The sequence below is a fragment of the Enhydra lutris genome, unplaced genomic scaffold, assembly GCF_002288905.1.
Source record: "Enhydra lutris kenyoni isolate GAN:26980312 unplaced genomic scaffold, ASM228890v2 scaffoldscaffold39, whole genome shotgun sequence".
NCBI lineage: Eukaryota > Metazoa > Chordata > Mammalia > Carnivora > Mustelidae > Enhydra > Enhydra lutris.
Window position 1 is genome coordinate 23,669,296 of NW_019154123.1, and position 12,348 is coordinate 23,681,643.

Below are 12,348 nucleotides of genomic sequence, written 5' to 3' on the forward strand. Positions count from 1 at the left end.
AGTAATTTAAATAATGTTTGTGTGTCTAAGACCAAATAAAACCTGTGGGATGTATTATACTGTCCTAGAATGCCCAGATAATACATGTATGCAAGAATGTGCTCATCTTTTCCTACAGAAGTGAAAAATTTTTAAAGAAAAGCTCAAAAACTCTCAAATGAAGATCAGAAAGAGAACCAGACACTCACTAGTCGGTCTCTGTCATTTTGGAGTGATGACATAGCTTTCTTTAAACTCTGGACTTCAGCCGGGTTGGTTGCAGGCTGGGCTGCAGACCTCTGCTTCCCCTCCTCTGACTTGCGGAATTTCTCCAGTTCATTCAACAGGTAATCTCTCTCATTCTGTAGACTGGCCATAGCCTTGGAAAAGGACTGCACTTGGTTGCAAGAATCTTCTAGTTGTGAGGACAAGTGAAGCAGTTGCTCATCTTTGGACAGAAGCTGTTGGTTAAGTTTCTCAAGGTGAGGCAAGCTGTTATCCTCAGTGGAGTTCACAGAAAGGGCAACTTTCGAAACAGGAGCATCTTTTCCCCTGTTTAGGAGGCCCTGTTCTTCTCTCAGCTCTGCCAGCTCCTTCAGACTGGCATCGTATTTCCTTTTCAGTTCATCAAGCTCCTCATTGGCACGATCTCTGCTGTTTTGTAGGGAATTCATAGACCTTCCAAAAGACTGGATTTGTGCTGTGAGATCTTTATTTTCTTTGGTGACCGAGAGTAATTTCTGTTCCATCTCCACCAGATCTCTTGCCAGCTCTGCCACTCTCTCTTCTGCGGTTTCTGTTTCGTTTCGCATTATCCCTGCATCATGATGAAGATGTTTCAATTCTTTCTTCAGTTTATCTTCAATTTCATCCACCTTCTTGGCAGCCTCCTTCTGAACACGAACCAATTCCTCTTCCAGTTCTGTAATTCTCTTCTGAGAGGAGAAAAGGATAGTACTTAACCTCTGTACTTCTTCTTCTTTTACTTTTAGTTGGGCCTGAAATATTCCTAAAGTTCCTTCTTCTTGCAAGGCTGTCAATTGTCTCTTTAGTTGGGATACAGACACATTTAAGCTCTCAATCTCTTTAGACAAACCTTGTTTCTCCTCCTCTAGAGCAAGAGAGGACCTCTGCAGATCCTCCTTTGCTTCCTCAGACTCCTTCAGCTTTTCTTTCAATTTGACACATTCACTTTTCAGCTCCTTATTCTGCTGAAGTTGAGCATCAAGGAGCTGCTTTTGCTGGCAGTCCTTTCTTGATATCACTTGGTTCAGGTCTTCTCTGTATTGGATTAGTTCTGCATCTAGTTTGGCATTCTCAGAATTGAGATCATCCATATGACTCCGCAAGCATCGAATTTCTTCTTTAAGCTTGTTATTCTCAGCAGCAGCGTCTTGGATGAGTTGATCTTTTTCCAAGATGACAGAGAGATGTCGCTCTTCCAGCTGCTGGTAGTCACCTACGACGCGGTCTCTGTCATCCTGGAGAGAAGACATGGATTTAACAAAGGAATTCAACTGAGCCTTCTGCTGCAAGTTTTCCTTTTTGATGGCTTTCAGTGCCTCCATAAGCTGGTTGGTTTTGTCAACAGCCTTTTTGTTCTCCTCTTCTAAGACAACATTCTCCTCTTCCTCCTGCAACAACAGGTTTTCCAATTCTTTAATTTCTTTATTATGTTGCTGATGTAGTTCAGCAACAGCTACTTGGACTGCCTGTTCCTTGGCAGAAAGCAAGCTTATAATCTTCTGCTCTTTCATGTTTATTTCTTCATGCAGCCTGCTGGTCAGTTCTCTGGAGGCCTGAAGATCCGTCTCTAGCTGTTCATAACTGAACTTACAATTCTGGATATCAGCCTCTTGCCGCTTTATGATTCCTTCCAAGTTTTCTTTGTTTTCCTTACATTTTTCTAAAGAGCTATTTAAATCAGCTGACTGGTCTCTGAGAATCTTAAGTTCTGATTCCAACTTAACTAATTCATTCTGAGAACTGTGGTATAGTTGTCGAGTCTCTTCTAGCTGGGACAAAAGTTCTTTGTTTTCCCCCTGCAGAGTATCACAGACCTTCTGTTGAAGCTGAACCTCTGTCTGGGCCTTGGACTCCCAAATCTGCTTGTCATGTTCAAGCCTGGAAAAAAAGAGAGAAGGTCATTAATCACAGATTTCAAGGGAACACTATTTGATGCCTAAGGGACATATACAACATTACTCAGATTTAAAGATGAAGCAGTATTCGTAATTAAAGGTGCTCATCCTTTCAATGAAGAGGTATTAGTTCTATTGGATGTTCTGCATTAAAGATATATTGCACCTAAGGTTATTTAAGTCATAAAACTCCAAAGCCATGTTGCTTATTTTAGTGACATGACTTTGCACACCCTAGAAAGCAGTACTTTCTACTATTTTGCTTTACTTTGCTCCAGAAAAGCTCAGGTCTAGCTCCTTAAAGGAATAATCTTGGTATGACAATGAGGAAACCTGTCTCAAAGCAAAAAAATCCTAATAAAAGTGGAGGAGTGCCCAGTATGGGGGTCACCACCAGTTCCTGAATTTGAAAAATGATATAAAATTGAAGTTAGAGGAAAATAACTCTCATGCAGTATGAATTGATGTTGAATATGGGAAAGAGAAAAGAGGACATCATTTATAAGGCTAAAACAATCATTTGGGAGTACCACAGTAAAAATCCAAGCAAAGTAGTGGAAATGAAAATGAAAAGGAAGAAATCAAAGAGCTCTCTCAATAGAAAGATGGGAAGAGAAGCAGACATAGATCTTCCACCTTAATATTAGCCAAAAGTCACTGACAAAAAAAGAGAGAGTCAGAAGTGAGACAGAATATAGGGAAAATTTCTAGTGAAATTTAAACCAAAATTAGTCCCATAATATTAAAAGACATAAAAATAGTTTAAATAGAGGCCTTCTTTACCTTCAGTTACATTTAGAAGAGCAAAAAAGTTACAAATTTACCTGGAAATATTGATCTTCAGTTCCTCCATGTGGATGGACATCTGCCTAAGTTGATCCTTTAGAACACTGCAGTTCTCCTCTTTGAGTCTAATTTCTTCTTCTTTGGTTTGAATAGCATCACTGAATTTCCTCTCCCATTTCTTGGCTTCATCTATCACCCTGTCTCGATCATCCTGAAGGGAAGACATGCTCTTTGTGAAAGCTGCAAGCTGAGCCACGGTACTGTCCAAGTTTTCCTGAAGTTGCTTAACTTCCTTGTCTTTCTTGTTCAAAGTGATTTGAATCTCTCCAAATGTCTCTTCCAAGTGGACTTTTTCTCTACGCAAAGCATCCAGTTTCTCTTGCATGTTCTTCTTCTCTTTCAGGTGTTTCTCTTCTACCTGCTCCAGTCTTCGCTCCAGATCTTCATCCTTTTGTTTCATTTGGCTTTTAACTGATTCTTTGCTTGACTGAAGTTCCTTTTTCAATTTGAGATTGTCTGCTAGGACCCTTGCTGCTTCACTCTGAGTGTCATCTAGCAGAACTTTGAAGCTAGCCAATTCTGTTTCTGCCTTCTTGCGGTGTTCGGTGGCCTGAGCCAGATTTTCTTTGGTTATTTCCAAATCTTTTTGAGACTCGGTCTGAACAAATTCTAAGGCCTTAACAGTTCTCTCCAGAGCACTAATTTTCTCTTGGTACCTGATACAGTCCTTCTGCAGCTGCTTTACTTCCTGCTGTTTTTCTTTTAAGAGTTCCTGTAGTTCCTTTGCATGGCTTTTATTGCCAGGTCCCTTCTGAGCACCTTGTATTTTCTCCAAATATTCCTTTCGTATTTCTGATTCCACCTTAGTTTTCTCCTTGACTAACTGCTGCTTTTCTTCTTCCAATTCACTCACACACTTTTTAAGGTTCTGCATTTCAGATTCTAGTAGCTCATTTTTTATTTGGGCATCTGTAACATCCTGATAGTAATTCCCAATGCTTCCATTAAGTTCTGCTAATTGATTCATAAGCCTTTCTTCCAAATCATCTTTCTCTTCTTCTGCTGTCTCCTTTAGCTTGGTAACTCTGGCAAGTTCTTCTTGTATTTGCTGATTTGATAGGTTTATTTTGGTTACTTCTTCCTGAAGCATTTTTAGTTCGCCATCCTTCACTGATATTTGACTCAGTAAAGTACTTCTCTCATTTTCTAAAGTCTGGCTAAATTCCCTTTCTTTCTGCTTCTCTTCCTGTAACTCAGCAATTCTTTCTTTGAGCTGATCAATCTGCTGAAGATAGTTATTAATTTCATCATGTGAGCTGACATTCTCACCTTCATCAGGCTTCTTGGCACTGTTCTCTGACAAAATGGATTCTGAATCTTCCGGCCCAGTGTTCATGTCCCGAGAGTCTTGCTCATTAGACTTACCTGGGACAGACTGTGTTGCCCCTTCAATGATATTCCTTTGGTTATCCTGTTTCTCAGTGGCCTCTAGGCTACCTTCTTTGGACACAACACTTTCTACTTGATGCTTTAAATCTTGAACCTCTTCACTTAGAGAGTCCTTCTCAGTCATTAAAGCCTCAAACTCTTTAGAAAGGGTTTTATACTCTGTTTTGACCCTTTCTAGTTCCTCTTTCAAGTTGGAATTGGAAGAAAGAAGTGCTTCCATACCATCATTAGATGCACCTCCTCCAGACTGTACCTCTGCTCTAAGCCGGTCATTCTCTTCTTCCAGTTCTAGGATTTTCTGCTGTTTAGATTTGGCAAACTTTCTCATCTTTTCCTTCATTTCCTCCATTTCCTGTTCAGTTTCCTGCAACTGCTTTTCTGCTTCTTTCTTGTTTGCTTCTGTGCTTCTTAACTTGCCATAAAGTTCTTGTTTCTCCTGCCTCACAGTTTCCACGACATGCTGAATCCTTTCTGCCTCATTACTGACATTCTCGTAAGACTGCAGAAGAACTTCATACTCTTTTTGTAACTCTTTGTGTTTCTCTTGCCACTCAGTGCTTTCTGCAATCTTAGAACATTTCAAAGATTCGATTTCCTTCACTAACTTTTCCTTATCTTCGGTAAGATCCTCCAGAGCTAATTTCAGACTTTCACAAGAGCCATTGAGACTTTGATTTTCCATTAAAGATCTGTCCATTTCTGTAATGAGCTTGTCTCTTTCTTCCTGAAGAGCAGCTAACTTTCCTAAGAACATATCTTTTTCTTTATTTTGAGTAGAAACTTGGCTTTCCATGTCTGCCAGAGACTTAGTGAGATGTTCAATGGTATCTCTTGCCAAAGACAACTCCTCTTGGAGACCTTTGTTTTCTTTTAGTGCTTCTTTTCGGGAAATAAGGGCAGCTTGCAGTTTCCTCTGTATTTGTTGCTTTGCTTTACTTTCTTCTCCAGTCTCTTCTGGTTTTTGCTTCATTTCACAAAGTTCCACCTGTAACTGCTTTATCCTCTCATCATGTTCTTTGGCTTGCATTTCCAGCTGGGTACGCAGAGCCTTGATTAAATCCTCTTGTTCCATTATCTCCGTCTGTACTTTTATAAGCACCTCCTCTTTCTCATTAAGCTGTCCAGAAAGGTATCTAACTTCTTCTTCCTTTTTGCCTATAAGTTTTTGCAGTTCATCTAGTTCAGGCTGCAATTCTCTTAGATGTTCTAATCCAGCAATTTCTAGCTGACTGCTTTCCAATTTCTGCCTCAGGCTTTCTGCATAGGCTTCAGCTTCAAGGGACGCTGTCCTTAGACTTTGGATTTCCAAACCTTGTTTATTTATCTGCTCTTGTAACTGAAATACCTCTTCTGATTTTTTAGTAAGCTCATTTGTTGCAGAACTAACCTTCAATTCCAACTCCTCTTTCTCCGCCTCTATTTCTTTCAGCTGGGTCTTAATCTGGGCAACATAATTACTGCTCTGCAGAGCATCTCCATCTCTTGGATGAGAAAGAAAGTCAGACTCTGAAACAAGTTGAGCAGGTTGCTGCTCTGTGGTTTTGAATAAAGACTCTTTTAAACTTGGAGTGGGAGAGCCTGGATCCTGCTGGTCAATGCCCAGGAGTTTTCTGTCTATAGACTCCTTTACTTGAGTCTGGAGTTGTCTCAGCTGGTCTCCAATGTTCTCATTTTCCTTGCTCTGCTCATTGAACTGTTCTTGTAAGCGATTATACTCATCCTTCTGGTGCTTCAGCTCCTCCCTAAGATGTCTTTCTTTCTCCTGTGCCTTTTGTAGAATAGCCTTTCGAGAGGTTAACACTTCCTGTAGCTTCTTTTGAAGTTGTTCCTTTTCTTTTTCTAAGTCCAGTATCTTTTCTTCCAGTTCTGGTTTCCAGTGCTCTCCACTACCTGTACCAGGTGGACTGATCACCACTGTTTCTTTTACAGGCACTGCTGAGTCTCCATCACCTACATCTTTGTTACCTGTGGTTAATTTTTGGATAACTGCTTGGTTTTCAATGATTTCTGCTTGCAGCGAATCTATTTGGTTTGTCTTCTCTTGCAAGTTTTGATTCATCTGTTTGATCACAGCCTGTAACTGTTCTTCAGCTGCTACCTTTTCTTCTAAATCCTTCCTTATAAGCTCTAATTCCACCTCTTTCTCAGATATTGTCTGCTTTAAAGAAATTTCTACTTCGTGGCACTTAGCAGTCACACATTTTTCTGAGTCTTTTTTGCTTTCTTTATCTTCCTTCATTTCCCTCTTCTCACGCTCATTGAGCGGGATCTCGTTCATAGATTCATCTTTCACTTTGGCCAATTCCTCTTCTAATCTACTGACTTTCTGTAGAAGCTCCTTTCTGTTAATAAGAGCTGCCTGGAGCTTTCTCTTTCTCTGTTCACTTTCTTTCTTCACAAGGTCTAATTCATGCTGAAGCTCTTCTTTACTTAGGAGCCCTACTGGGCTCAGCTCATCATAATTCTGTTTAAGGCCAGAAACAACTTCTTTATCTTCTTCCACCTGCTCTTTTTTTGCCTCTTCAGCTCTCGATAATAAGTTCAGCTGTTCCTTAAGAGTCTTAATTTCAATCCCAAGAGAAAACTTCTCTTCATTAAGCTGGACCATTTTCTCAGTCATACTAAAGCTTATTTCTGTCACTTGCTGATCCTTCTCCAGGATGGTTTGTTGCAGGGTTTCCACATCTCTTTTTTTCTCTGATAAGAGTTGATCCATTTTTGCTATTTCAAGTTCCTTCTGTGAAAGAGCCTGGGAAAGTTCTTCCATCTTATTTGAGATATCCTTCACACGTTCTACTCCTTCAAGCACTTCATTTTCCTTCCTCTGCAGCTGGATTTGCAGGCTTTTCATCAGTGTACTCTGCTCAGAAAACTGAAGCTGTATGTCATCCAGTTCATTCTGTAAAACTTCAATTTTCACATCTTTAGATCTGGCTTCTATGCTTAGACTGTGGATCTGTTCAGTAAGCAAATTGTGATGATTCGTCTGACTTTCATAGTCAAGTCTTCTTTGCCTTTCTGCTTCTGCAAGGTTCACTTCCAGTTGTTGTACCTGAGCCCTCAGTTCTGTTACCACACTAAGTTCCTTCACTTGAGAAAGAAGCTGGTCTCTTTCTTCAGACAAAGCAGCGAATGCACTGTTGGTGTTTTCAGCGTTTTTCCTAAACTCTTCAATCAACTGGGTTAGGTTGCTGATTTCCTTAGCTTTCTCATCTAAATTTTCTTCATAGATTTCTTCTGCTTTATGAAAGTTTATCTCAAGCTCCGAAATTTGCCTTTTTAGCCTTTCCAATTCATCCTGGTGACACTGACAAATTCCTTGTACAGCAGAAGGGGGTTTATCAACATCATCCTGCCTGGTTGATTTTAATTCCATCCCTGTGTCGTTCAAAGATATTTCCTCAGATGTTCTATTTTGATATTTACTACTCATCTGCTCTTCTTTTTCAACTGTTGGAAGACTGCTTTCTTCACATGGCATTGAGGGAAAATGTTGTCCTGTATCTTCAGGCCGTATTTTCATGCTAACTGTGGGTATTCCTTCACTCTCTGTCTGCTTCATTTCTTTCTGGTCAGGGACCTCAGGGGCCCCCTCAGCTTTTTTTCCCTGGAGCTGCAACTTAAGAAAGGCAATCTCTTCTTGAGCTTCTTTCATTTCCAACAATAAAACTGACAGTTCTTTATGTTTCTGAGAAAATGTGTTGTCTAGGACATCCTGTCCACTCTCCTGGGCAGAAGGGCTGCTCCTATTGAGCCTGGTAATATCAACCATGTTGATCTATTTTTAAAAAAAGAAAGGAAAAGCCTCAATCAGATAGATGTCTTACAAGAAAAAGTCTACTAAAAACTCATATTTCATGCATTTTTTCAAATCTACAACTTACTAGTCCAAACTTCCTACCATAAAACTGCTAAATCCTTTTAAAATCAGTTTTTATTTCCCAAATTGGACCTCTGAGAGTACCCTGTCAATCTTATACTGAGGCCAAGCCATAGTCATCAGACCTTATGGTAATCTGGAACTCCTTTTCCAGATATCCCTTACTTGGGAAACTATTTTCTTTGGATTAAAACTCCTACGTGTTTCTCTTAAGAACCACTTAAAAATAAAAGGGAGGCAGGAAATGCATTAAATTTTGTTCCATCCCAAACCAAGAAGGAAGTTGTAATTCTTTTTCCTAAGCTATCTACTGAAATGGAAACTATTAAATAAGATAGCCATTACCAGATAAGTAGATTATCAAACAAGTAGGTAAAGATAAATTACCACTATCAAATAATCAAAAAGGAGTTCTGTGGAGGGCTGGGTATGAAATTACAGACTTGTTTGACAAAATACTATTATTATTACAAAGATAACTGTGTTAGACTGCTCAACCCATATACATTATTTCTATAATTGTCTTCCTGGGAAACAAAATCAGTGAATCTCCTGATAAATTTCATTAGAATTTTACTAAATGAATTTGGGTTCAGTGTACACAATAAAATCTCCATCTTTGCCAATAGCACCATTTTTTTTTTCCCCAGAAAAAAATTTCAATTTGATATGAGGAAAAAAAAAAAAAAAACAACCCTAGGCTAATGTGGCGGCCAAGAGTACATGTTCTGCAGCCCAACTGCCTTAATTCACATCTTAGCTCCGCCACCTACTAGCGAAAGCTGGCACACAGCAAATATTCAAGGAGTATTTGCTACTATGTTGATAACATTCTCAGCCACTGAACAAAAAACATTCATCATTTTAAAATTATTTAAGATTATCATTTTTCATGATCATTATTCTTAATCATTTAAAATTCTTTGCTCTCTGCATTATTCATACTCAAATTTCTGAAGACTAAACATACTATTTAAACACATAGAAAAAATTCCTTTATAATTTCTTCATGTCACATTCCTATTTTATCCATCCCTATATACATTAAAGACCTGATACAGTCAAGGTATCACTCCTGCCAGAAGACTTCAATATAACTCCTTTTTTGTTCTCTCTCTCACCTTAAGTATCCTTATTTCCTTTTTGTCATGCCACTTCACTCACTTTCCTCCCTCCCTTGGTCACACCCTCTGCTGCTCCCTAGGATATCTATAAAATTCAATCAACTTTTTGGCTCAAGTGAAAAAAAAAAAAATCAATGTTATCCACAATGAGAGAACAGAGAACCAAAGAACTTAGCTTTTCCCAGCTACTGCCATTACTTTTTCGGCTAATACTAGTCCTCTTTCAGCTAAGCTTACACATTCTATGAACATTTTCTACTCACTTTCTCTTACCCCAAAGGATCATCCTAGGCACCAAACACAATTTCTGTGTGTGTGTTTCCCCCCCTTTCTTTTTCATTGTTCTCTGTTTATTTGTTCTCCCTTCTGGTATTTTCTTTTTCTTAAGAGATTACCATCTTTCTTATCTGTTCCTCTTTTTTTGATCTAAGTTATCTTGCTTTCACTAGACACTACTGCTAAGCATCTTAAAAAATTAAGCACCTGCTTGCCCAAACAAGATTCATTTTCCTCTGCCAGTATCCATATAATGCTACAACTTTCAAAATTTAGTTTCCTTTTGCCAAGTAGCCCCATCAAAAGATACTGAATATAAGTGTAGTGGTTAATTTTACTGTCAAGTTGGCTAGGGCATACTAGATACTTGGTCAAACATTATTCCTGATGCTTCTGTGAAGATATTTTTTTGGGTGAGATTAATATTTAAATCAGTGGAGTTTGAGTAATTACCCCTCCATAATATAATTAGACCTCATCCAATCAGCTGAAGGCTTTAACAACAACAACAAAAAAAGACCACTTCCAGAGGGAATTCTGTCATCAGACTGCCTTCAGACTTGAAACTATCACTCTTCCCTAGGTCTCCAGCCTATTGGCTCACCTACTCTGTAGATTTTGGATTTGCCAGCTTCCACAACTGCATGAACCAATTCCCTTAAAATAAATCTTTCTCTACATATATACATACTCCCTATTTTGTCTCTCTGAAGAACTCTAATAATTAAGCAGATGCTTTATTTTTATTTTTTATTTTTTCGCAGATACTTCTGTTAAAAAGTTACATTATTCTTCAAGGCCATTTATGACTCTATCATGGACTTCTTGATTGGAAGAATAAAGCTAATTAAACACAATACAGCTAACAATAATCTTAAATCAACAGAATATTAAAGAACCACATATTTCTTATAGTAATTTTCAGGTTATAAAAAGGACCAATCTTCAAAAATCCCCTTTTTAATATAACCCGAAATGAACCTATGCCAATTTAGTGGAGGGGAACTAGAGATTTTATCTAATCTCACTGAGAAACTTTTCTGAGATGGGAAAGAATCTGAGATAAATAATAACCCAGTTAGAGAAATGGATCAGAAAATTCCAAATAAATGGCTACTGTGCTTGTACTTTGCTTCAGGACAAATTTTAAAAATCCAAATATTCACAAATAAATGTGACTAAATGGGAAATAATAACCATCATGACTTTTTAAAATAGATCTCACTTTCTAGGTATTGTAATGCTTGGTCAACATTAGAAAATTGCAGAAATGCTTACGTTTGAAGCTAACTCCTCTTGATCTAGTTCACATTCTGGTTATTTTAAGAACATATCACTTACCTCACTGACTTCTCTATCTGCCTCTCCACTTCTATTCTGAGCCTCCAAGAGAGTAATCTGAGAAGATAGTTTTTCTGAAAGTCACAAAATAAATATCCTTAGATGATTTATGTAGAGTGCTTGAGAAAACAGAGGCATGATTGTGTGTGAGGTTACTTGAGATGCATGAAATAATCAAGAGGAAAGAAATAAAATATTTTGTGGAGATAAAAGATTTATGTGGCAAAGAAGTGGCAAGAGAAGATGAGATATAAGACAGAATAGTGAAAAAAAAGATAGAATGGTTAATTAGTCTGAGTGAGATATATAAATAGTGAAGGGCTTTAAAGGAGAAGGATGCCAGAGCATGTAAGTAGCAGCTATTTCTGTGGCATAATTTGGGCCTTGTAGGGGAATAAATTTGCCTTGGTTTATCCATAATCCTACTGTTTTCATAATATGCATCTTACATTAGTGGTGTGTGGGTGGCTCAGTTGGTTAACCAGCCAAGTCTCGATTTCAGCTCAGGTCATGATGTCAGGGTTCTAGGATTGAGCCCTGCATTGGGCTCTGCGCTAAGTGGGGAGTCTGCTTGAGGAATCTCTCTCCATCTTCTTTTTTCCTCCCCCTGCTCACGCACACTCTTTCCCTCTCTCTAAACTAAATAAATCTTACAAAAATATATATATACACATTTTACATTAATATAGTACTTAAATGTCTTCAATGTTCTTTCACATATATTCATAAAGACAGCAAATTTTAGCACTAGAACAGAGCTATCCAATCTCCTCAGTGACCATCTAAGGAAACAAAGAATGACATGACCTACAGCTAGTTCACAGAGAGCCAGGATCATAATCCAGTCTTCCAAGTTTTACCCCATGTTCTATTTTCACGCACATGCACATACATACACACACATAAAGGAGAAGTAGTACCTTGGAGGATAGAAAATACTTACTGATAATATGCCCCCAAGAAGTTTATACTCTTTCAGAGAAGCTAAGACAGATATATTAAAGGGAAAAAAGCATATTTTGTATACTACATCTAGCTGTCTTAACATGACATACATGGGCTTTCAGGAGTTGACCCCACCTATTCTACGACCTCTTCTGCACTGCCCCTTTTTTGTTCACTCTATTCCCAAAATACTGGTCTTATTTCTGTCTGCAAACACATCAAGTTTATTCAGACCTAATGGTATCTGCTCTTTTTTTCTCTGCTTGGAATGCTCTTTGCTTAGCCTGTTTGCATGGCTGTTCCCTTTTCATCATAGGTTTCAAGTTAACAGAGAGGCCTACCTTGACCACTCTAAATCTTCTTTCCTCTTCCCCCAGGCATACCTGCACCTAACTATTTTATTTTTATCCTAATACTTATCACTCTC

General features: G+C 38.4%; 1 protein-coding gene across 1 annotated transcript in view; it reads right to left on the reverse strand.

Moving 5' to 3' along the window:
- The window catches only part of LOC111154986 (golgin B1), a 107,761-nt gene that overhangs the window by 29,145 nt on the left and 66,268 nt on the right, over positions 1 to 12,348 (reverse strand). Inside the window, exons 12-14 of the mRNA XM_022514957.1 lie at positions 10,977 to 11,050; positions 2,945 to 8,133; positions 189 to 2,103 (exon numbers count right to left, since the gene is read on the reverse strand). Coding sequence (XP_022370665.1) covers positions 189 to 2,103; positions 2,945 to 8,133; positions 10,977 to 11,050 — 7,178 coding nt within the window. The remainder of the gene's footprint in view (positions 1 to 188; positions 2,104 to 2,944; positions 8,134 to 10,976; positions 11,051 to 12,348) is intronic.